Source organism: Ailuropoda melanoleuca, chromosome 4, assembly GCF_002007445.2.
Source record: "Ailuropoda melanoleuca isolate Jingjing chromosome 4, ASM200744v2, whole genome shotgun sequence".
Lineage (NCBI taxonomy): Eukaryota > Metazoa > Chordata > Mammalia > Carnivora > Ursidae > Ailuropoda > Ailuropoda melanoleuca.
The window spans coordinates 15,179,187-15,203,808 of NC_048221.1; the positions used below are offsets into that span (position 1 = coordinate 15,179,187).

The following is a 24,622-nucleotide window of genomic DNA, read 5'->3' on the forward strand; positions in this document are numbered from 1 at the left end:
CTCCTTGGATTTGCCCATTAATTGCTGCCACGCAAGAGTGTGAGAAAGGAGGATTGACCCCAGGATCTCTCTCCCTCCCCACCCACTGTGTTCCATGGGGACAGTGGAGCTTTCCCCAGTGACCTGCATATGACCTCTCTGGACATTTTTCCCAGGGGTTTTTGGGGAAGTGGAAAGAATCTGGGCTTTGGGGTATGACACATCTTATTTTGAAATTTGTTGTTTGTTTTTTTTTTTTAAAGATTTTATTTGTTTATTCGACAGAGATGGAGACAGCCAGCGAGAGAGGGAACACAGGCAGGGGGAGTGGGAGAGGAAGAAGCAGGCTCACAGCAGAGGAGCCCGATGTGGGGCTCGATCCCATAACGCGGGGATCACGCCCTGAGCCGAAGGCAGACGCTTAACCGCTGTGCCACCCAGGCACCCCAGAAATTTGTTGGTTTTTTTAAAAAAGATTTTGATTTATTTATTAGAGCGCACACAGAGGGAGTGCAAGCAGAGGGAGGAGCAGAGGGAGAGGGACAAGCAGACTCCCCGCTGAGTGTGGAGCCTGACTTGGGGCTCAGTCTCATGACCCTGAGATCATGACCTGAGCCCAGGTCAGGGGTTGGACACTTAACTGACTGAGCCACCCAGGTGCCCCGAAATCTGTTTGTTTCTTATTAGCCATGTGACCCAGGGGCAAGTTAGTTACCTTCAAACCTTGGTTTCTCCACTTGTAAAGTGGAGATAATATTACTACCTCATAGACTCAGTGTATAGTTGAAGAAATAACATTTGTAAAATCCCTAGTATTTATTTTTTACGTCCTCATGGGGCGCCAGCGCCCGCAGGCACTCATGCCTACATATGTACACACACCAGCTCCAGACGACCCTCACCAGCTCTGCATGAACCTCGTGTGGATTCTTAGCCTCAACACATTCTCCTAGGCCCTTACTTTTAAGGTCATCATTTTTATGCGGCCCGTGGTAAATCTGTTGTGTGTCCTTGCCCATTTTGATTTTGGGGAGTAATTGCAATAAAATTATTCATTGTGCACTCTGTCCCATGCACTCTGCAAAGCACTTTATGCCTGTGCGTCACCTCCATTTTGTGGATGAAAAGCTTAGGGTTAGAGAGATGAGGGTGATTATCTGAAGTTGCACAGCTAGCACGTTGCCGGAGGAGCTGAGGCTCGCAAGCCAGTTGTCTGCTGCCGGGGCCCACGCTCTTCCCCACCATGCTGCGCGTTGTCCAATTTTTGAGTCCACAGAATTATCTGAGGAAATTGTTAAAAATTAATGAAACACAGGAACTGGTGGCCATGGTTGGCTCCATTGCAGACACCTGGGTGGTGAAGGGGAGAAAGGGAGCTTGATTTTTCAAACAATAGCCCGTTGAACCTTTTAAACTTCATAGTATTTGCATGTATTACCCATTTTAAGAAAGGTTTTTTAAAATGTTCTTAATGCACAATTTCCAGCCTTGCCTCAGAGACTCTGACTTGAATTTATCTCAAGGCCAAGTATGTTCATTTTTTAGCAAACAGCTCAGGGAATACTGATACGGACAGTGTAGGGCCATGCTTCGAGAAGTCTCGATACACGGGACCAGTGATGAACAGCTGTCAGGGGGGCCTGCTTCTGGCCTCAGCTCTTCAAACTTCTTTTGGCGCTCTGGTCATCCCATACCCCCGGGGCCACACACTTCCGTCCGACCTTGGAATGCGCCAGTTTCCCTAACGTTACCGACGGGAGCTGTGACACAAGAGGTGGTCGTTCAGTGCATCGGACTGACTGGTATGAGGGTGCTTATACAAATATGTTTTAGTTATTTTCTAGTGGACACGGCCGGGATGGTGGTGACGAGCCAGGAGGGCGTGTTCCGCAGCAACTGCATGGACTGTCTAGACAGAACCAACGTGATCCAGAGCCTGCTGGCCCGCCGCTCGCTGCAGGCCCAGCTCCAGGTGCACACGCTTTGTCTGTCTTACTAAAAGCAGCCATAGAGCCCCAAATGGAAGAAACTGCATCCTTAAAAAACCTTGACAAAAAACGTTACAAAAGCAAATGACAAAACATTCACATTGCTCCCCACCCTAACCCAGCTTCCGTTTGTGTTTGTGTCTTTCCATCCGTGGGTGTGCACATCTCCATACCTGTGGTCAGTGTATGTGTACGCAGTCCGGGGGCCTTTTCAAGATTTTATTTTTAAGTAATCTCTGCACCCAATGCGGGGCTTGAACTCACGACCCTGAGATCAAGAGTTGCGTGCTCTACTGACTGAGCCAGCCAGACGCCCCTTTCCAGAGTTTTTAATTTTGCCTTTTCCTCTAGCATTGTGTGGAGCCCTAGTTGTTGTACGAGTTGCACTTACGAAGTTGCTACATTTTTGGCTTATAAGTTGCACTGTAGAGACCAAATCTGCATATGTTATTATTAACTTGAATTCTCCCCTTTGTGTTAATTGCTAGAAGTGGGATTTACGGTGTGAAAGAATACGCTTTCCAAGAGGGTCACAGTAGTTTCCACTGACACCAGAGAGCATAAGTGAATCCATTTCATTGAGCTCTTGCCAGCGTGAAATGTTTTTATTTAAAACTTTTTTTCGTGTTAGTACAGAGTAGAGCCTCAAGGTTGTTTTCATTTGCATCTTTTATTACTGGCGAGCGATACTAACCTTCAGGTAAGAAGTTTGTGACACAGCTTTGCTTTACTGCTAAGATTGGGCTATTGAGAAAAATAGCTATAAATATTTTCTTGTGTTTATACTTGGAATTAAAAACGTAAAGCCCAGGTTTCCAGATCACATTGGCATTTATCACGAGGGGCAAACAAAATGCGTGCCAAATGGTTTCTTGCCTAAATGGTAACCTTCGTTTATGACAATTCAGCTTTGTTTATGATAATTTTATGATACAGGAAGGAATTATGGAAGTAAAACACCTGTTTTAAAATAAATTGCCCTTGGGGCGTCTGGGGGCTCAGTCGGTTGAGCGGCTGCCTTTGGCTCAGGTCATGATCTCAGGGACCTGGGATCGAGCCCTGCGTCGGATTCCCTGCTCAGCGGGGAGTCTGCTTCTCCCTCTCCCATTCCCTTCTTGTGTTCCCTCTCTCGCTGTCTCTCTGTCAAATAAATAAATAAAATCTTTAAAAAATAAATAAAAATAAAATAAAATGAATTGCCCTTGAATCCTAAGTAACACAGGCCGGAGGAGCGGTTTCCCTGTTTGAGAGCGCTCCAGTTTGTATTGGACCCTGTCCTTCTCAGTCTGATGGGTTGACTTCAAGGTGTATTTTTTAATAAAAGCAATAGTAGCAAACACATCAAAACAAAACAGTAGCAGCAGTGGTTGTTTCCAAGCGCAGTAAACGGAAGCGTATTGAACTAATAAGTTCTGTAACCTATACTTAACTATTTCATGTGCTGAATGTAACCTTCAGAGCGTCTTGGGGTGTCAGTGCCAGCTGCTGGGGGGCCTTCAGTTGTGCCTCACCCTGCCAGCTGAGGGTTACCGAGGGCGGCTCCTTGGAGGTAGGAGCGCCATTCTCGGGTAGAGTTAGTGAGCTGTCATCTGACGTGCACCGTGATGATGGGGGCTCTAAGGTGGTTGAGGTCCGAGACGAGGACCAAGGCAGGGGCTCCTAGTCTGTGCTCAGTGACCCCCGAAGGGGAGTCCATAGTGGGATTTAGCATGTCCAGGAATCCTCTGAGATGATGTGCGAAGGGCGCTGTGTATGTGCACTTTGTGGGGAGGGAGGTGTGTAGCATTAGGCCGCGAGAGGGCTGGGCTGAGGGAAGCCCGGGGACGGGAGTGGTGGGGAGGCTAGAGGGTGGAGGCAGTGGGAGGTTGGGGGCCGGCCGGGAAGGAGGAGGTGATGATTGGGGTCCTACCGCTGCTCTCCCTTCTGCCTCTCTGTTCCTGCGGGGCTGGGGCGTGGGGGGGGGGCCTGCAGGGGGAGGAGTCTTCAGAGGGGGAGGCCGTGGTGAGCTGGGGCCCCCACGTAGGCAAGGACTGCATCTCCCGGCTGCGGCCAGGAACCATGTGATACCATGTGGGACTGTCTGCTTTTGGTGCACTGAATGTGGTGTGCTTCTGATTCCAGAGACTAGGAGTTTTGCATGTGGGACAGAAGCTTGAAGAACAAAATGAATTTGAAAAGATTTACAAAAATGGTAGGTAATTTCTTTAATAGAGGCAAAGTTACTCAAATGGTGAAGTAAATTAATATTTTGGATTTAGGAACTCTGGTTGTCACGTAAATCACTGTCTGTTGACTTTTCCTTGTTTTCACAGCCTGGGCTGACAACGCAAATGCTTGTGCCAAACAGTACGCGGGCACTGGTGCCTTGAAGACGGACTTTACCAGGCAAGCCATGCTTTTCAAGTAGCACTGCGGGTCTGCAGGTCTCAAGTCCCCTCAGGATGCCCCGGCAGCTTTCGGACTGCAGCAGAACTCCAGCCCCAGGGCCTCGGGTCACAGCAATGGAGTCAGGCTTGCTGGGAGGGGAGAGGCCCGGGCACTGGAAGGTTACTTGTCTCCCTAGGTGGTCGTGCCATGAAGAGGCAGCCGTGGCCCCTCAGCCCCTCCCAGACCTCGTCATGCACCCTGGTCACTGTGATCGGGGTGGGGTTGAGTCTCTGAACCTTGGGGGGAGGCAGCCAGGTGATGCCTGTGTGGCTTTCCAGGACCGCGCTGGTTAGTGAGAGGTCAGGATGTTGCGGATTTGTTAGAGATGTGGGTCTTTTTCTGCCATAGGGACTCCCTGGGAGCAAACGAAGATTCCTGGTCTCTGCCGTGTTCTGACCTCCTAACCTGGGCTGGGTGTTTCTCTTCACATTTCTTACCTTTGCAGCTGGCCCTGAGTGTTTTTCTCTCTGGGCCTACTTAGGTAATATTTTGGAAAAAGAACACATATGTCTTGGGCCCGCTAGAGGTTTCCTTTGTGAGGTGTCTCTACTTTCAGGGGTGTTTTTTTTTTTTTTNGATTTATTTTATTTATTCGACAGAGATAGAGACAGCCAGCGAGAGAGGGAACACAAGCAGGGGGAGTGGGAGGAAGAAGCAGGCTCATAGCAGAGGAGCCTGACGTGGGGCTCGATCCCACAACGTCGGGATCACGCCCTGAGCCGAAGGCAGACACTTAACCGCTGTGCCACCCAGGCGCCTCTCAGGGGTGATTTTTAAAGTCTTTGTAACTCACTTATCTCCATACCACATACTGGCCACAAAACTGGGGGAGAATTTAATAGACAGAGCTGTAACTCGGAATCCACCTCTTTTAACCAGAACCGGGAAGAGAACCCAGCTGGGACTTCTAATGGACGGCTGGAACTCACTGATACGGTATTACAAGAACAACTTCTCGGATGGCTTTAGGCAGGTAGGTTTGTATTTGGGGCTCATGTTTGGTCCTGGGGTGGCTGGATCTTTGTACTGTTCCTGAGTCATGGACTCACATCGCACTGGGCAGTTACTAATTTCCTTCCTCTGTTCTAGGATTCCATAGACTTGTTTCTTGGGAACTACTCAGTGGACGAATTAGAAGCTCATAGTCCTTTAAGTGTTCCACGGGATTTGAAATTCCTGGCTGTAAGAAACCTTTGTTTTTCAAGCTTTTTTTATTTTATTTTTTTAAGATTGATTGATTTTAGAGAGACAGCGTCCCAAGCGGCAGAGGGGAGGGGGAGGGAGAGAGAATCTCAAGCAGACTCCCTGCTGAGCTTGGAGCCTGACTCACTCAATCTCACAGCCCTGAGATCATGACCTGAGCTGAAGTCAAGAGTCGGTCTCTTAACCCACACGCAGGCGCCCCTGTTTTTCAAGATTTTAAAAGCATTATGTCTGAAGGTATAGATTGTGCCAACTCCCCTTGATTTAAAGCTTTATACATTGTTCTAAATGGACTGTAAATACTTTGTTTCCCTGAGGAGGAGATGAGGGAAAGGAGTAAAGTAACTGTGGGGTGTTTGTTTTCTGTCACACTTCACTGTCGTTTTCTGTGAGAACACATGAGCAAAAGGGAGCGTGGAAGGTTCTCGTTTCCTGAAGACTGCCCCCGTCACGGTTTGGGGTTACTGGGGGCCAACCTGTAACATGGAATGCAGAGTGTGTTTTTGACACTTCTCTCCTTTTGGACTCCTCTGCCCCCCAGACTTTGCCGGAGCCCCTCTGGGGTCTCATCTAGTGAGCAGCGTGTCCCCGAATGGCCCGGGCTGGCGTCCCGGCTTCTCCCGCGGGCACCCCCTCACCTAGCACTCCCGGGTTTGGACCGGAGCCATGCTTCTTCAGCGGCTGCGACCTAACCAGTCTGAAGACTTGGGCAGTTGTGACTGAACCCCCAAGATAATGATGTTTCGTTGGGAAAAGATACTTTGCATATTAGGTTACAGAAGGGTTTTATTCTTTTCCAAGCACAACTGACTTCACAACCATTGAGTGGCGTTCTTAGGTGATGGCTTCTCTCTCCATTTTTCTTTCCAGTTGCCTATAATCATGGTTGTTGCCTTCTCGATGTGCATTATCTGTTTGCTGATGGCCGGTAAGTCTGCTCTTCCCTCCCAGACTCACATTGATTTCTGAGGACGTGGCCCTTCTTTGTACGGCATCTTGATACTGCGAGTGTGCTCGGCACTTGATGTTTAGTGAGCAAAGTGAGCTGATGTGATCAATCCTTACGTGTGGCGGGAGGAAGAGCATACACTCACGTATACTGATAATTGTTGTTTTGTTTTTTGTTTTTCTCCTTAAGATTTAAACTTTTTTTTTTTTCCTTATCACCCAAGTAATACGTAGGAATTATAGAAAATACACTTAGGCAAGAAAGAAGAAAATGTTATCATCCTGTCTTCTAGAGATAAGCTAACTACTCCTAACATTTTGATGTTTTAATCTTTGTAAGTGTGTGTAATTTTTTTTCACAAGTGAAAGATGCATTTTTGATCACCTGTTTTCACTGAGCAATATAAGCTCTTCCCCCTGTTTATTTTTAATGGCTGCATTAAAATGCATTTATGGATATGTAGTTTATTTAACCAACCAGCTATTATTAGACAAGTAAATGTTATTAATAGATAACACACTCCTTGTCATTAAATTTTAGTAGGTTGAGGGGTGCCTGGGTGGTGCAGTCAGTTAAGCGTCTGACTCTTGATTTCAGCTCAGGTCATCATCTCAGGGTCGTGAGATCGAGCCCCGCACTGGGCTCCATGCTGAGCTTGGAGCCTGCTTAAGATATTCTCTCTCTCCCCATCTCTAAAAAAAGGAATTTTTTTTAGTAGATTGAGAGCAGAATTGCCTAATAGGAACTTGTGCTAACAAGGTCTTTACTGGTTTTCTGTTTTGCTCTCAGTATTTTCCTGTATTACTAAGCTAACGAGCATTTAGGATGAAAGTGTGTCGGTTAAGTACTCCTCAGTGCTGTGGGGTAGGAGTGTGTGAGTTGGCTGTATTGTGCACTTGGGGCTGTCCTGTCTGAGCCCCACCCACTGTCAGGGCCCCATTCCCACACGCCCCTCTCACCGTGACCCTTTGTTCTCCCACACAGACCTTACCCCCTTCTCACCGCCACAGCATTGTGTCCCTGTCCTACAGCACTTGCTCCTCTGACCGCAGAAGCCCCTGGGGATTTCTTCTTTAGAGGTGGTGCATCTCTCCTCTCCGGTGTCCCCAGCGTGTATTTCTCTTTGTGAGTCACGAGTTGTATACTCGTCTTTCTCACTGGATGAGCAACTCTTTGAGGGCAGAGACTGTGTCTTTCTCATTGTTTTTCCTCCTGTGTCTGGGATAGAGTAAGCCCTCAGCAAAAGTTCGCTGAGCTAAGGACTCTTAACCCCACCCCCACACGCATTCTGGAGGGGCGCTCGGTAGGCTTCTGATGGGCTCTGTAATCCCCGTAATCTGCTCGGGGTTCAGCGCCGTAGACAGTCACCACATAGGGGAGGGAGCCACCCTGTTGGTACTCTCAGGCAGGAGTTAGCAAACATTTTCTGTAAAGAGCAAGATAATAACTGGTTTAGACGTCCTAAACTACGTATTATCTCTGTTGCACATTGTTTTTACAACTCTTTAAAAATGTGAAAACCATTCTTGGCTCAGAGTACAAAAACAGGCCGAGGGCTCTAGAGCACAGACAGAGCTGTGTGGCGTAACTCGGGGCCCAGGTCTGGTTTGGGGGCAGGAAGGAAGAGGACAGGGCCAGCCAGCACGTGCCGTGCCGCTCACGATTCCTCCGAGGCCCATGCTCTTCGCTCCCTACACTCTCTGTCTTCTTTAAAACACTGCCTACTGGATGCCGTTCTCTGGGGGCCTGTGTCCTGTTGAATTCGTTTTGTTACTTTGATCTGTTTCCTTGACTTCGCTGTGGAACCTCTGGAGAGGCAGGCAGGTCAAGACACAGAGCTCGGCTGGAACAGATGGACAGTTCCTTTGGGGGATGGCCCCGGTTGGGCTTGGGAGGAACTGCCATTCTTCTTTGTCCGAGAAGAATTTTAAAACTCAAAGGTGTGAACGTTAGCGATCACGTACATTTGTATGCGGTTTTGTGTACAAAGAGATTGATGCCGTAGGTGGCCCCATCTCCCGGCAGTTCGTTGCCATAAGATGGTGAGCGCTGTGATGTTTAGATAGGGTAGCGGCTGATTTCTAGCCTGTGCCTTGGGTTTTAGAGCATGGGGAGTTAATAAGCACAGCATGAGCTCCGACAGCTGATGAAGGAGGAGCACGGGGCCTGCTCTTCTCCCCTGGCGAGCGCTCACTGTCTCCTCCTCTGCACCCCCCGACGTCTCCGGCCCCCCGTTAGCGGCCGCGGCCGGTCCTGTCGCGGGAGAGAAGCCGCACTCGGTTCAACTGCGCAAGGAGTAGAACAGAGTAGATCTTTTCCCGCCGCTGCTCACCTTCGTGAACTCCAGGTGTTGCAAGAAAATGCCTATGAGGAGAGTTGTGTGAAATAGGTCATTAAAATATGTTACTGAGTTTTGTTTTACATACTTTCATACGTAGCTTTTCTGAAGCATGTATGTTTTATGAAGTTATTTTTTGCGTAGGCATTTTGATTGTGGTGAATGTATTAATAATAGCTTCTTGCAGTCTGACGGTACCTAATCTAAAAGTAAGTAACCATTTGTGTGATGTCATGTAGAATAGTCAGGTGGTTCTCGTGCTATGGCTCTGGGCCAGTGGCAGTGACGTTATCTGGGAACTTGTTAGAAATGCAGATTCTTGGGCCCCACCCCGCCCTGCCGAGTCAGAATCTCTGGGGTTGGCCTGGCAGCTGATGTCTTACCGAGCCCTGGAAAGGATTCTGATGCCAGCCAGAGTTCAAGAACTACTCATTCAAACCTGAATTGAGAGGTTCTTGTATTTTTCTTGTAGATGTGCTGATAAACTTTGATGTTAAGATTAAACTTTAAATTTTAATGTTTAAACACTAGACTTTAATGTTGCTAAGCAGCTGAAAGCTGGATCTGGGATCAATAAAAATTTTTTTTTTAAATATCCCATTTATTCATTTGAGACAGAGAGCAGGAGTGGAGGAAGGGGCAGAGGGAGAGGGAGAAGCAGACTCCCCGCTGAGCAGGGAGCCTGATGCAAGGCTCGATCCCAGCACCCAGAGAACGTGACGTGAGCCAGAGGCAGACACCCAACCATCTGAGCCACCCAGGCTCCCCTCAGTAAAATGATTTTTATTTTATCACCTCTTTGTTTTTTTTAAATATTTTTCTATTTTTTTAGTTTTAAAGATTTTTTTATTTGAGAGACAGAATGCAAGCAGGGGGAGGTGCAGAGGGATAAGCAGACTCCCCACTGAGCAGGGAGCCCCATGTGGGGCTTGATTCCAGGAACCCGGGATCATGACCTGAGCCGAAGGCTTAACCGACTAAGCCACCTGGGTGCCCCAGCTCTTTGTTTTTTTATATCAACAGGTGACACTTGGACAGAAACACTGGCCTATGTGCTCTTCTGGGGAGTTGCAAGCATTGGAACATTTTTCATTATTCTTTATAATGGCAAAGATTTTGTCGATGCTCCCAGATTGGTCCAGAAAGAAAAGATGGACTGAATTTGTGTCTGTGGAAAGCGGCTTGGCTTGGAAGATTCCATTATGCAGAACTGGAGCCTTTACTGACCCGCTTTCCACATCAGCCCAAGGTCTTTCGAAAGCCTTTCTCCAGAAGCCAGCCCTGTGCTCCGTGTGGGGGGAGGACCTACAATCAGCCCCATGTTCCTGCCTTGACCATCTCCTCACTGCTGGGACGGCTCTAGTTATAATTGGAAGCTCGTCTGTAATTAAAAGGTAACCTGAATCCAGCTCCTGGAACAGAAGGAATTCCTCTTCCTTGTCGATTTAATCAACTGTTGCAGAATAAGTAATATATTTAAGAAATCTAGCTTCTTTCCTTATTTAAAATGGTAAAATTATTTTTCTAGCTCAGTTTCCTCATTGTCACTGTAGAGGCAGTTGCTGTCGCAAGCAGATGACCCCACACGTCTTTGGACTTTTCTCTGAAGTTGGGTAATAAGCTGACGCACCAATGTTTATGCAGCGTGAGTCTCTCAGACATCGCAGGCGTAGGGAGTTTGCTGAAAGAGCCTGTGACCTCCTGGTAGGGCGCAGGGGAGCCGGCTCCGGCGTTCCGTGGGAGTTCCAGCTGGGCTGCCTTCTGAGTTCAGCTTGAACTTGAGTGTAAAGAAGTTCAGATAGACTTTATCTTTTTTAAAAGGTGTAAATGAAATCAAAGAATGTAAAGTCTGTGTCTTATGCTAAAGGTCCAAAGCCGCCTCTGTGTGAAGGATTTGCCCCCGTGTGGGAAAGACCCTCGGTGGGTCAGCTCCTCCCTCCCGGCTGGGTTGGTTCCCTTGGGGTGCATTCATCGAGCCGCAAGAGCCTCTGGGGGGCTCTTCGCTGGACGTGGTCTTCCACTGGCGGGCAGCAGCTGCTTTCCACGCACGGCACTGTCCGCGCTTCTCACTCTGTAAGGGCTCCTGTTAGCTTTCAATAAGTGTGTGAAATTTAGTGCTTCCAGGAGTCAGAGTTCTGCAAATCAAGGACCAACTTTCAATGTTAATTTATGTGCAAAAACAAGCCTGAAAAATACGCTTGAGAAGCTGCGCATAGTTCTAATTATAAGTTGGACTGTATATTCAAACTATAATTATGAAGTTTAAATATTAGCAATGTGTATAGGGTAGTACACTTGCCACTGTTTTAAAACCATTCGATTAAATACTGCTACAAATTTGTGTTGTGCTTGAAAACATGAACAGTTTTTTTCAATAGTAAGATCTTCTGTGGTCCTTAAATATCTCTCAAAGCGCCTTTATTTCAACGTGACTTTTTTTTTTTCAACATTATCTTTTTATAAACATTAATAAGAGTCATTGCTTCTAGAAACTCTAAAGGAGATAATAGCTGGACACCCTCTGTAGCTTAAAATCAGTCATTAAAACTTCCAGTAGGGTAAGTAATTAGAACTACCTGTTCTTAACATGTAAATAAGCATAATTTGTTCCAAAGATGAAATGTTTGAAACTTGGTTCATGTCTACTGTAATACATTACTCAAGTGCTACTGGGCATTTCCCGTGAAGAACCGACTTCCACGACCACAGCAAAGACCAGCTGAGAGCCGCTCATGTGGCTTGTGTGGCTGCTCCCAGCGGATGGACTGATGCTGGTGTGTCAGAGCCTAACGTGTCCGTATCCAGAGCCCTGCCGTGATTTTATTTCTAAATTCATGTACTGTACATCCTTAAGTGAAAATAAATGTCATACTCTTTTCTAACCACCAGTGGTATCATTCCCATACTTTGTCTTGAAAGGGATATTCTTTTCTTATTTTACCTTTTTTTTTTAAAGACTTCATTTGAGAGCAAGAGAGAACACAAGCAGGGGGAGCAGCAGGCGGGGAAGGGAGGGAGAAGCAGGTTCTCCACTGAGCAGGGAGCCCGATGTGGGGCTCGATCCAGGATCCTGGGATCATGACCTGAGCCGAAAGCAGACGCTCAACTGACTGAGCCACCCAGGCGCCCCTTTATTTTAGAATTTTAGAACTCACACAGAGCAGCGCGTGCAGGGGCTTTATAGAAAAGTAGTGTAAGCAAGAAAATCCATAGCTTCTGAAATCCTGCTTTCCAGTTATCACTTGAGAAATTGTGTTCGTCTGTGTAATTATTTCTTAAAGATAAAACCAGGAAAATATTTAGTAAAGTATGTTGCCCATAAAAAGATGTCCCCCTCACTCCCCACCCCCCACCGCTACTTTTTCAAAAACGATACAGGTCTCACCTGGGCAGAGGGACCGTGTTGCCGATTAGAGACTGATCTCTCGGGCCCCGGGAATGTGTCCGTGACAAGGTGGGAATGCACCTCAGAGGCCTCCATCCGCATGGGGAGTGAGGCGAAAGTCCTTGCAGATGGGATATGGGTCTACCGTCCCCCTTGTGAGCCGAGCAGAGCCGCCTCGGGCTGTGTTGTGCCCGGCCCCGGTGTCGGCTGTCTGCCCGGGCTCTAGCAGCTTCCTTTCCTGCCCAGAGTGGTGAACATGGAGGCGCCCTAGTGGCTTCCTGCCAAAGGGTTTTCAGGAATTCTCTACCACCCACCCCTGTGACCTTCTGTCCTTCCCTCCAGTACACCAGTCAGTGTTGTGTGCCCAGTCATCTCTAGGTCCTTCCTTCTGTGGGGCAAAGAGAAAGGTTAACGACGCTCCGATTGCCTGGTTATACTTCAGTACGAACGAGGTGTCAGACTGTGTTGCCCACGGTGTCTGTTCTTCCTTGCAGCTCCCGAATGACGAGCTTTGTCCCGCTGAGGATTCTGGGACTGGGGCTGGGGGTGGGCAGGGGGTGGGGCCGGTCCTGGGTGGGCAGGGGTGGGGCCGGCCCCCAGAGTCCTGTGACGCAGATTGGTCAGTCCTGACGGACTGGGATGGACTTGCGGTGTCAGGATTGGAACTGGAGGTGCACTGGGGCTGGCGTAGGGGGAAGCAGCTTAAATCAGGGTCTTGGGGTTTTATCGTCCCAAGAGTCCTGATGTCAGAAGAACGTCTCCCAATAAGGATAGGTTATGATAAGTTGTTAGGATCCCATGTCCGTTGTCCTGTGAGGCTCCCCAGCATGGCCGCTTGGCCCATGGAAGCCAGCAAGACCGAAGTGCCCGTCTTTCTCGTAACCTCATATCGGAAATGTCGTCCCATCACGTCTGCCGTTCTCTGTGGTTCCGAAACCAGTCACTGGCCCCAGCTCACGCGAGGGGAGGGGAGGGACTGCACGGGGGCTCGAGTGCCAGGAGGTGGGCATCTCGGGGGAAGGGGAGAGGGGGGAGAGAGGGAGTGCAAGCAGAAGGGGGTGGGGAGGGAGGAGGAGGAGACAGACACGGCAGTGTGCCAGGACCTCCCCGTCCAGAGCCACTGCCCAGGTGCCCCGTGCCGGGCCCAGCCTTGCCGCTGCTACCGTGGCTCCGGGCTCCCTTCCCTTTGGGGCTTAGTCTAAAGCCTCATTGCTTCCCTCCTGTGTTTGGGGGCCCGGAACAGAATGGGGGTGACCAGGCCCTGCCGCTGTGGATGCCCGTGTTCTTCCCAGGGCCACCCTGTGTCCTCCCGGAGAGGTCACCACGGGCCTTGCTTGCCCTTGCTTCTCGTTTCCTTGCACGCCTTACGAGTCCGGCACATCCGTGTATCCCTAAGCAGGTGTATCGTTCTGTGTGCACTCGGCCTGATGTTTCTAGGACCCATCCATGTTGGCGGACCCCACTGTCATCCCTTCCTGCCAGCTTGTTTGTAGGAAATGGATTTACGACAGTCTCTGCGTTCATTCGGATTTATAGATCCCAGTTCCCTTTTTATGCGGTCTGATGCCGATGGACATTTAGGTGGTTTCTGGCTGGTAGCTCTTGCACTTCCTACTTCCTACGGCTGTGCGCCTTCTCCACGTCTCCTGGCTCACATGGGAGCGTGTTTCTCCCTGTTGTCTGCCCGGTAGGAGAACGAGGAGCCAGAAATACACCAGAATAACATGAAATCGTTTTCTGAATGGGTTGTGCCATTTATATGCCTAGTGGTTCCACATGACGACCCATGCTCGGTATGCCAGACTTCCTAATTTTTTCATCCAGTAGGTATAACGTGGTATCTCGTTCTGGCATTTCTCCAATCACGGACGAGCCTGAGCATCTTTTCATAATTCTTTCTTTGCTCATTGGTGTTCCCGTCCTGTGCCTCGTTGAGATCTTTTGCCGGTTTCTGTTAGATTGTCTGGCCTTCTTGATTTCTTGTGAACTTCATGTTCTAGACAGTTGCTTGTTGGGTATATATGCTATGTAAGTCTTCTCCCACAGATCATGCAGGGCAGGGCCCCCATGGTAAACCCTCAGTGGGGTTCTATTGCTCTTTGAAGAAAGTCTAAGCCCCTTGCCTGGCCCACAAGGCCTTATTGACCTGACTCTGCCCACCCCTCCAAGCCCACCTCTGATCACTCTCCCCATTCCAACCACTGGCCTCCTTTCTGCTTTCTCACCCCTGGGCCTTTGCACCTGCTCTTGCCTCTGCCTAGAGAGACATTCCGTCCTCAGAGCTCCTTCTCCACCACCTTCCTCTCACACCACCCCTTGACCCATTTCTTGCCTTAGAAACGATCACGGTCTGTACTCATTTGTTCCCCATGATGGTCACTCTTCCCTCCCAGAATGTAAGTGCCATAAAGGCCAGGGACCATGTCTGTTCTGTTCAGCACTGTCCCCAGCACCTACCCTAGGACTGGCTTGTAATACATCAGTGGGTGTTCTCAATAAAGGCTGATACTATGCAGATGGGCCGCAGTCAGGAAGGGAAATGGTTCCTGTGTCAGAGACTGGTCGGACATTCTGGTTAAGAATTTCCTATTAGTCGATGATGTTATGGCCTTACAAGTGGATGTTTAAATCTGTTATTTATTTTTCTTCCCCAGACTAATGTCAAGTAGAAGCTGGTGGGGGAGTTAATTCTCTGCCCCAGCTTTTCTGTCAATGAAGTGGAACAGCCACAAATTAATTTTTCTACGTAACTGGGACAAAAGTCTAACACAATAGTTTGCACACGCCCCCTCCGCCCCCAGGACAGTTGTAAGGGCAAACTCATGCCTACTGTGGTCTCTCGTGACCTCAGCCAGAGAGAGACCCTGACACGGGCAGCCCAGGACACCGCTCAGAAGGGTTGAAAAGATACTGAGCTCACACCCTGTTTTACACCCAGCAAATTAGACATTATTTTTCTGATTTTTCTTAGGGAATCTAACCATCACGTGAGGGTCTTTGTACGCTGCGTCAGTCTGGCTTCACTGGCTGTATAGGGGGGAGACATGGGCAAGGTGATGGAAACAAGACTAGGTGGATTCTCCTTATTTGCCATGTTTTCTGAATCAGCTCGTCCATTTACGTAATGAAGGAAAATCACGTGTGAAGAGAGAGCTGTTAAAACTGCAGCCAGTATGTGACCAAAAACCTATAGATACACTTGGCTAGGGTTTTATTTACGAAGACAATTGCTAAAAATCCAGCTATTTCCCTCCCTGATTTCGTAGAGCTAAGCCAAGGTCCATTATGTCTCCAGCATTAATAGAAAGCTCCCTGGAGCCCACGATCTGGCGTGGCATCCTGGTGACTGTTACGTGGACAGGGATGGAACGTCCCTTTCCCCCTGCAGTCCTCTGGGAGGAGGGTGGACGAACGCCAGATGGCCACTTTCGTGCAGTACCTGGAAAACGGTCAACCAAAGATTTTTTTGAGACAGACTTACTACGGGTTCAAGAGGATGCTTGAGAACTGTTCTGCTCTCCGCGAAGTTCACAGAAACCAGAATAAAACTGAACCAAGGCCTGAGGCCTTTTCCTCTGGAGGACATTATTCTAGAACAGCTTGACTTCATCTGTCCGACTTTGAGGCACAAAGATTATTCTGCAGAAGTGGCTTTTCCATACAATTGAAGTGCTCAAAAATGCTTTCAAAGGTCTGAAGTTCAATTTTGATGAAAATATTCCTAAATGCATGACATCATGGGGTCCTGGCCCTTGGGTTTGGCTGGCTCCGGGTGGGGTCTGGGTGGGCACAGGGAGATGTCAAGGCTGGCTCGCACGTGCTTCGGATGGGCGGCCAGGGGTAAAAGCAGTGACATACAGTAACTGAATACACGGAGGAGTTAGGACAGTGTTGGCCTCCACGGTCCTGAGGATACTTGGCATTTGGGGCTGACACACCCTGCCGATGCCGGACCCCAGGAGGGGCGCCCGTGTTCTGTGACCGTGACCGTGACCGTGCCTGCGGGCTCAGAGGGAGCCTTGCTGTAGGGATTCAGGAACAGACTGTGCATGCCGTGTATTTGACCTTGAGTGTGCCCACTCTCCAAGCCCTGGTATGGAAGGTTCGTCGACACTAAACGCTCTGACGAGAAATCAGAGGACTGCGTATTTGTGGTTCGTGAAGGCTGGCGCGCACGTTTTAAAGGCAAGTGACTTTTTTATAACTGGCCGTGAGGTGAAGCTGCGAAATGTTGATAAGATGGTTGTAAAAGATGGCAGAAGACCTTCCTAATGCCTATTTTTGTTATATAGGACACTTAGAGCATGAAAAAGAGGTGGAAAAAACCCAAAAAACAAAAAAACCCACCTCCAACTGATGTCCCACAAAAATGTTTGTACAAATCTACCCAAAGAAACTTCCCTGAATTCTGTATGTGGGGAAGCACAGAGTGTTAGGGCAGGAAGGGGCCCTCTCCGCTTAGGGATAACCTTGACCTACTTATTGCAGTTAAGAAAAGACCGGCAACGTTGGCATGGTGGACTGATGCTGTATCGTAAACACGGCGTCCTCATTACAAGATGTTCTGTTGGAGTTATATACGCTCTGGAAAACTTATGTACAAATAATTTAAAATGGACTGTAAGTGATGTTCACGGTCTTTGCTCTAAAGAATGGGCCACCATGTCCAAATATGGCACCGTCTATGGGGAAGTTGGATTTCCCTTCACCCTGGCCGTGGCTGGGGCACCTTTTCCAACGCGCCACACCCCGGGGTAGGGGCCGTCTGCACGGACCCCGCAGGTGGTGTGGGGCTGCGTACTGGAGTTGGGAGGACCAGTCCTGGACCCACTGTGAGAGACCTCAGATCACAGAAGTGACCCCCTTTGTGGACCCCAACAAAGGCCTCCCCTCTGCATGGCCAGTCAGTCCTGTTAGTAAAGAACACAGCAGCTGCAAACTCGCTATGACTAAAAAAAAGAAGGAGAGACGTGACTTCGTACCAGTGACATTCAGATCTGTCACCTCAGGCACTTGCAAAAACCTCTTTCCCAGCTGATCTAAAGATTGCCCTCTAATATTTGGGGATTTCTTCAGAAGAAAATAAACCACTTAAATTTTATTCCATAAAAATTATAGTCAAATTTCAACTCACAGTAAGTCCTAACTGTAGGACTTCTCTAGAGTCAGGAAAGCAATTGTCTTCAAGACTGGCCTTGAAAAGCCCGCGACTCTGGTGACAAGGAGGCAGCACGATGCGACCTTGGGGGGGACTCAGAGGGGAGCAGGGGCCTGCTCCACAGGTGGGGGTGTGGGTCCCCCCGAGGGAGCCTTCTTCCTCCACAATTGTTCTCGATGGACCCAGGAAGACGACGGGCTGAGTATTTCTGGAGTAAATATTTTACAAGCAGCCAAGGAGATTCCACCTGTAAATCGTAGCTGCAGGACATGGAGCAGCTGACCACAGTCTCTGGGAAGCCCAGTCCTCAGGCCACGGGGGGCGTGTCTCCCCTCTTGAGGCAGCGCCTGACGAAAGTCCCCAGGGCCACCAGGGGGATGCACATGATGGAGGCGGCCACCAGCAGCCCGATGACGGCCAGGGCATATGGGGGGTAATCCTTGGTCACAAGCTGACCCTGAAAGGAGAAACTGAGTGTCAGCAGGAGGGGCCACTGCGGGCAGAGCTTGGCTTGGCGGAGAGGGGGTGCGGTGGGGGTGTCTGGGGCCACGTGGCTCACTAGCACATGTGCTGGGTAGACTAGTCCCCGGCGCCTTCTTTTTCTGCTGTAAACGTCAGCCTGCGTGCGTACAGCCGCTATTTTGGCACTACCCCTGAAAAGTCACCCCAAGAATAATCAGGGGCCTTCCCTTCGAGGCACGGGTCGGGGCACCTCCATGTAGGGGGCTAGCCTTAGCCCAGTGCTGGCCAACAGAACCTTCTGTGATGACAGAAATGCGCCATATTGGTGTTGTCCAACATGGCAGCCAGCAGACAGGGGGCTACCGAGCGCTTGAACCGTGGCCAGTGAGAGTGAAGCACTGAATTGTAAATGTCATTCAGCTGCAGTGCATTTAAATGGAAATAGCTGCAGGCGGCTGTTGGCTGCCGTCTTGGAGGGCACAGCCCTGGTCTAGGAGAAGGCCTGGTGGACCTCTGGATTCAGCTGGTGGATGTTGCCCTGAATGCAAATTAAAGCTGTTGAGAAATGAGGCCAAAAAGCCAAGAAAGGCACCGTGGGGGTGGGGGGGCTGGGGGCGGGGCACGTGTTGGCTGTCAACCCAGTGTGGTTTGTAAACCAAATGCTGCTCAGTGTGGCGTGCGAAACCAGCCCACAAACCTTTTGTTACTCGCCTAGTCAACGGGGTGGGGGGGCATTTAGAAGCTGCTGTAGCAATCTGACAGCTTCGTCTTGAGTTTGTTGCATATAATGAATAATTGGAGCTTATAGTCAGTAGGTCTCTGGATTGGGGAAGACACCCCGGTCCCCCAACCACGGCTGGAGAAGCCCTGCTGGGCACCGCCGCTGGAACGAGGGGTGGGGGCGCCTTCCCATGTCGCTATGAAAGCGTGTCTGTGTAGGGACAGCCGGGCTGGCACTCAGGCCGAGGGCCCCCGTGTGACCACCCTGGCTGTGCAGATACTGACACACTGTCCTGGTTGGGGCACAGTGGCTGCTGGTACCCTGAGCGAGCCTGTTGTGTCCCAACCACACCCGGAGCTGGGCCCTGCCAGGATCCGGCCACCAAGTGCTAACGCAGGTCCCCTCGGGCTCCTGCAATGTCCCTTCCAGAGGTCAGGGGCCGGGGCCTCCAGGCTCGCTCTGCCTTCCCCGAGGAGGCCGAAGTGGACAGAGGTCAGAGGCCCTGCAGGGGAGGGGGAGGAGGGCACTGCCCGGGGCAGGAACCAGCACCTTGCAGGAGACCTTCTCCCAGCCGCCAGAAAGGCCCCCTGGGAAGTTCTGGAAGGAATCCCACTCACTTTACTGGAGCACATGTCGAAAAACCAAGGCCCACTTCTGTCCTGGGCTGAGTGCTTTCAATACCTGGCTGATGTCTCTGTGTCGTGACAAATAACCTACCCACGCCAGGGGAGTGGGTCTTTGGTTTCAGAAAACGTGAAGCTGGTGCTTGAGAGCGAGCCCGGGGGCCCCGAGACGGAGGGTACCTGGGCGGCGTCCCAGGCTTGGTACTGCAGGGTCCCCGTGAGGATGTAGTCACTCAGGTAGAAGAGGAAGAGACTGACGATGAGGAGCGGGCTCACGCCGGCCCACATGGCCTTCCAGTACCAGCTCAGGGTGCAGCCGGTCATGGCCTTGAGGTCACCTTCAAACCTATTTGGAAAAGGGGGAGAAAGTCTGGATTACCCACGCCGTGGGGGCTCCGGGGCTCCAGGTGTCACATCCCTTTGCTTAGGAAGATTCTGTTCTGAGCACCACCGATGATGACCTCTCGGGGTCCCTGTCTGATACCTGCTAGGGAGAGGCTGTGCCGGGTGGGGAGGGGAGAAGGGCTGAGGCCGCCACAGAGCAGGGGAGCAAAGCAACGACCCCATAGTTACGGGGACATCAGAAGGTACCTTCCTGGTTCCACCTTCGGATGAAGGCCGCTGGTGTAGACCAGGGGACCGCGCCCCATGGAGGGAGAAGTAGGCATGGAGAGGGGCCAGGGTGGGGTGGGGTGTGTGGCTTGTCCTGAGTTCCCACATAAGCCTGCAGACCGTCCCCTGCTCCCATGCTGCTGGTGACCTAGCTAGACCCTGGGTGTGAATTAATATGCATACCTGGGGTGTTCAAGATGACATGTGGCAGAAGGAGTTGGGGTTCTTTTGTCCCTTCCCATCCCCTGCCCCCCACTTTCCTGGATTGAGAAAGGTGGGAAGAGCTAGCTGGTTGCAGAAGAAAGGGTGACATGGCACTGTTGCTCGGTGGTCACTAGATGGCGCTGTCCCCTGGGGGAGCAGAGGGACTCCCCTCTCAAGGCCATTCCGGGATCCTGCCGCTTACAAACTCTGCGAGACACCTGAGACACCTTTCATTTCTCCCTCCCTCCAGCCCTCACCACTTAGCATCACCCCTTTGCATGGACTTGTGTCCCTTCTCCGGCACCTCCCCTGGGCCCTGCCTTCTGTTCCTCTTTCCTCAACCTTCTCACTTCCTGGGAAACACCTACTCTCTCAGGAGACCGATCTGTTTCTCCCTCTAGTCTGCCAATTCCTAGGTACCCAACTTGTCCAGGTTGACCCGGGACATCCCCAGTGCTGGCACCCAATGTCCCACATCCCGGGAGACCCCTTGGTCCCGGGAAAACAGGGAGAATGAGTCACTTTAACCCCAATGTCCTTGATAGGTAGCAAATGGGAGGGATGGACACTAGTCTTTCTTGACCGAAAACCTTTTGGAAATGCTTCACATTATACCCCGTCTTTGAGATTCACAATGGTCTTCGAGGCTCCAAGAAATCCTATAGGAAAGAAATGTTGGCTTTGTTTAACTTGTGATGTCCCGAAATTATTTGATCATGGAAGTCACTTGGTGTGACAGGGGACCCCAGAGCTTCCAGGGACACGGTGGGAAATGTGGCTCAAGGGGTCTGGTTTTTAGGGTCATGGCTGGTCTTCCCCACCCTCACCATCCTCCAAACCAGTCTGGAGGATCGGAAAAGACTGAGACAACTTGACACTCCTTTAGTAATCAGCTCACCTCTAATGCCTCCCAAAGTGTCTCGTGCCTTGGGCCCCTCACATGTTAGAATACAGGATCCGAGTCAGCGGGCCTGGGCAGGCCGAGATCCCCCCACATTTTCAACAAGCTCCCTGACGATGCTGCGGCTGCTGCTCTGGGACCACATCTGGAGCAGCAAGGCTCTCTAGACCAGTGGTTCTCAGAGTGAGAATGCCGGACTCCCCTGGGAACTCGTTAGCAACGTGAGTCCTTGGGCGGCTCTCTGCACCTACGTGATCAGAAGCCCCAGGGTGAGGCCCAGAGGTCAATGTCAGAACCGGCCCTCTGCACTCAATTTTGGAAGCCGCTCTAGACCCCTGGTCTCAGCTCAGCAGCACATGCCATCATCTGGGGAGACTGAAAACGTTCTAGGGCTGTATCATGCCCTGGGATCGAGAACCGGACATGCTGAATTTGCCACATTTTCTAGGGTGTATCAACTGGACTTTGGTCAGCGTGCTCGAAAAATACTGCTGTTCCCCGATGATCAGAGTGTTAGTGCCTGGAGGCACGATTCCCTGCCCCAGTAAGCCGCTGGGGTCCAGCAGGGTCAACAGGCGAACATGCTATGATAAAAAGTAAAAATACAGAAAGCGGGGAGAGGAGATACTGGTTGAAGGTGGGAGCGAGGCAGAGAATTAGCTGGGCAAAGGGAAAAGCAATGCCAAGCTGGAAGAGAAAAGCCAAGTGCATGTGGGAAGCCCCCCCGCGCCCCCCGCCCCCCCCCCGCTGTCCTTATGGGGCGTGGCCTCTGTGGGGGCGTGGCCTTCATGGGCACGTCCCCCAGCAGGTGTCAGGGGCGGGGCCTCCTCACCTCCTCAGTCCGTACACGTAGCACACGGCGACGGTCTCCACCAGGACAATGAGCAGCAGGGACAGCGTGGCAGCGTAGTCATTGAATATGTCGAACCAGTAGTTGCCGGACTCCATGGTGAACACCAGGCCGATGACGCAGTTGACAAGGCACACCAGACCTGGGGCCACGAGACCACATGCTCACCTGCCTGAGACCCCCACCCGTTCATCCAGTTTCCTTTGCGCCAGCAGAGCCGCAGACCCCACGGGGCCTGGGCCATGGACTGGCCTCTCTGCCTGTGTATGCCACAGGCGTGTGTGTTCAGAGGGCAGCAAAGGTGTCCCAAGGTGTGTGTGTCTGCACAAGTCACTGATGTTAATTCAGGGAGCTGTCCTGCAGGGGGCATCGAGCTGCGTGGAAAAAAGAAAGTTGTGGGCACTGCTGTCCCGGTGGGGGAGTCCCAGCTGGTCTGTGGGTCTGGTGATGCTGTTTACCCCCAACAACTCAGCCCCTGAGCTCATAGGAGGTGAATTGGGGTACCCCTCTCAGAACCTCCTAGAGAGAACTTATGGCTGGCCAGAAGAGGGAGTAGGGAGTGGAGAGGAAGACAGGAATGTTTCCCTGGCTCCCACTACTCATTCCTCAGGCACATGTTATGCATTGGGTCTGATAGCCTGGGGAACCCCCTTTCACAGACGGGGAAGCCAAGGCTCAGACATATGGAGGAACTGTCGCAACATCCCACAGCATGTAAGAGGTGGAGTCAGGATTCAGACAGAGGCTCTTCTGCCTTCATAACCCAGGTTCTTTTTTTTTTTTTTTTAAAGATTTTTTTATTTATTCGACAGAGATAGAGACAGCCAGCGAGAGAGGGAACACAAGCAGGGGGAGTGGGAGAGGAAGAAGCAGGCTCATAGCAGAGGAGCCTGACGTGGGGCTCGATCCCATAACTCCGAGATCACGCCCTGAGCCGAAGGCAGACGCTTAACCGCTGTGCCACCCAGGCGCCCCCATAACCCAGGTTCTTGTCCCAGTTTCCAGTGGCTGAGTCCCCCAGGGACCCCACGAAGTATTTGACTCTCAAGCTCCCACCTGCTCTTCCCACGGCCACACCATGTCCCACCAGACACCAAGGACACATGCCATCTTGAGGGGACACACCAGGAGAAGGGGCTCCGTGCTGGCCGGGAGCTAACAGCAAACATCATGCTGCTACAGAGACCAGGTGTGCGGAGTGATGCTCAGTGCTAGAGGGTTCTGACAAAGGGTGGGCAGCTCCACCTGGCTGGTCAGGACTTTAAGGGGATGGGATGGGAGCTGGGTGGGATTCGGGCTGGGAGAAGGGACATCCTAGATGTGGTGGGATGGTGTCATCGTGGGCAGGGGTGGGGGCCACAGGGTCCCCCAGACCCCGCCAACTAGGATGATGGAGCAGATGGATGGTGGAATGAATCAGGGAGAGGGGTGATTAGAAAAACAGGTTCTTTCCCTAACAATCCAAATGCCCTCCAGTAGCAGAACGGGAGATACACGGTGGTGGGTGGTCTTACAGGGGATCAGTTATCAGGCAGGCGTGAAAGTGACAGACCAACGGCCACTTGTAACAACGGGTGGTCTGTACAGAGTTTGGTGAAGACAAGAGACACAGAGAGCACAGATGGTGTGATTTCATTTATATGAAGATCAAGAGTGGAAAAAACAATCCTAAAATGGTAGCAGTCAGGGAGAGGTGGCTTCTGGGGCTGGGGGCGTACTGACTGGGAAGGGGTGGGGAGGGGCTCTCGGGGGTGCTGGAAATGCTCTGTATCTTGACTTAGGTGGTGGTTACTTGGGTGAAAACATTAAAAATCATTGAATCTGTGTTTAAGAAATGTACGTGTTATCATTGTTACTCTCATTTGAAACAAAGAAATATACGTGTTATCATTGTTACACTTCACTGGAAACAAAGATCAACGCAGATTCTCTTCTAGCCTGAAGAGTTTTGAGCACCATATGGTGGGTTTGGCCTTCCCCGTGATGGAGAACCAGAGGCATGGGTGAGTCACGCCCACCAGGTCCCAGATGGCCCCGAGGAGGAGAGATGGTGGCAGACCCGCTGGGAGGTGGCCGCCTGAAGCACACAGCTCGTCCATCTGCTCGTGCCCCCCACGCCCAGCCCTCCCTGAACCCCGACCTCCTCCACGGATGGGCCCCCTCACCGGAGATGGCCTCCTTGGGCAGGTGGCTGGAGATGACCTTGCTGTCGGTCAGAGGCGTGAGGATGGCCGCCGTGTTCCCCAGCATGCTCCCAATACCGAGCATCAGCAGCATGAAGAAGTAGAGCACTGACCACAGCTGGGACACCTCCATGTTTTTAATGGCCTCGGTGTAGACGATGAAAGACAGGCCAGTGCCCTGGACCGCCTGCCCGTGGTAAGAAGACACCAGTCACACACCCAAGGGGCTTAGGACTCCTTGGGCACACCCGATGCGAAGCTACTTGAGGGACCTGGAGGTGGCCAGGAGAAACCACGTGGTGAGGTTGGCTTTGCCATCTGCACACCGGCCCCTCGGGCTTAGTGGGGCTGGGTAGAAATGTGAGTTGTCAGGAGCCCGTGTTTGCAAAGTGTGAGGAGACAGTCATTTTGGAACACTGAGCTCCCCTCTCCGGTTCCAGCTCACATTAATTCTGGATGAAATACAGTCAAACAAGGTTTGGATAATTTCTGCTTCCAATAGCATGACCACCAAGGTGTTCTGAAGCCTCAGTGGCTGGGAGGAGAGGTGGGCGGGTGGAGTCACAGGACCTGGGAGGGCAGGGTTGCTCCGTGGCCAGATCCCTGTAGGGATACCACTGATGTGGAGATATCGACCCA

General features: G+C 51.1%; 2 protein-coding genes across 5 annotated transcripts in view; one reads left to right on the forward strand and one right to left on the reverse strand.

Moving 5' to 3' along the window:
• SACM1L (SAC1 like phosphatidylinositide phosphatase) overlaps positions 1-11,769 on the forward strand; it is a 58,953-nt gene extending 47,184 nt beyond the window's left edge. For 2 of the 3 annotated variants that reach the window (XM_034658172.1, XM_019797809.2), the window contains 7 exons: positions 1,813-1,951; positions 4,089-4,158; positions 4,280-4,352; positions 5,274-5,367; positions 5,484-5,576; positions 6,468-6,525; positions 9,908-11,769. In XM_034658172.1, coding sequence (XP_034514063.1) covers positions 1,813-1,951; positions 4,089-4,158; positions 4,280-4,352; positions 5,274-5,367; positions 5,484-5,576; positions 6,468-6,525; positions 9,908-10,044 — 664 coding nt within the window. In that variant the 3' untranslated portion in view covers positions 10,045-11,769. Of the gene's footprint in view, positions 1-1,812; positions 1,952-4,088; positions 4,159-4,279; positions 4,353-4,742; positions 4,876-5,273; positions 5,368-5,483; positions 5,577-6,467; positions 6,526-9,907 lie in introns of those variants that run through there. The other variant, XM_034658173.1, reaches the window with a different exon arrangement.
• A 5,616-nt stretch (positions 11,770-17,385) lies between these two features.
• Positions 17,386-24,622, reverse strand: part of SLC6A20 (solute carrier family 6 member 20) — a 33,299-nt gene continuing 26,062 nt past the window's right edge. The window contains exons 8-11 of one of the 2 annotated variants that reach the window (XM_002912755.4): positions 23,966-24,170; positions 21,783-21,942; positions 19,414-19,579; positions 17,386-17,884 (exon numbers count right to left, since the gene is read on the reverse strand). In XM_002912755.4, coding sequence (XP_002912801.2) covers positions 17,735-17,884; positions 19,414-19,579; positions 21,783-21,942; positions 23,966-24,170 — 681 coding nt within the window. In that variant the 3' untranslated portion in view covers positions 17,386-17,734. The remainder of the gene's footprint in view (positions 17,885-19,413; positions 19,580-21,782; positions 21,943-23,965; positions 24,171-24,622) is intronic. The other variant, XM_034658174.1, reaches the window with a different exon arrangement.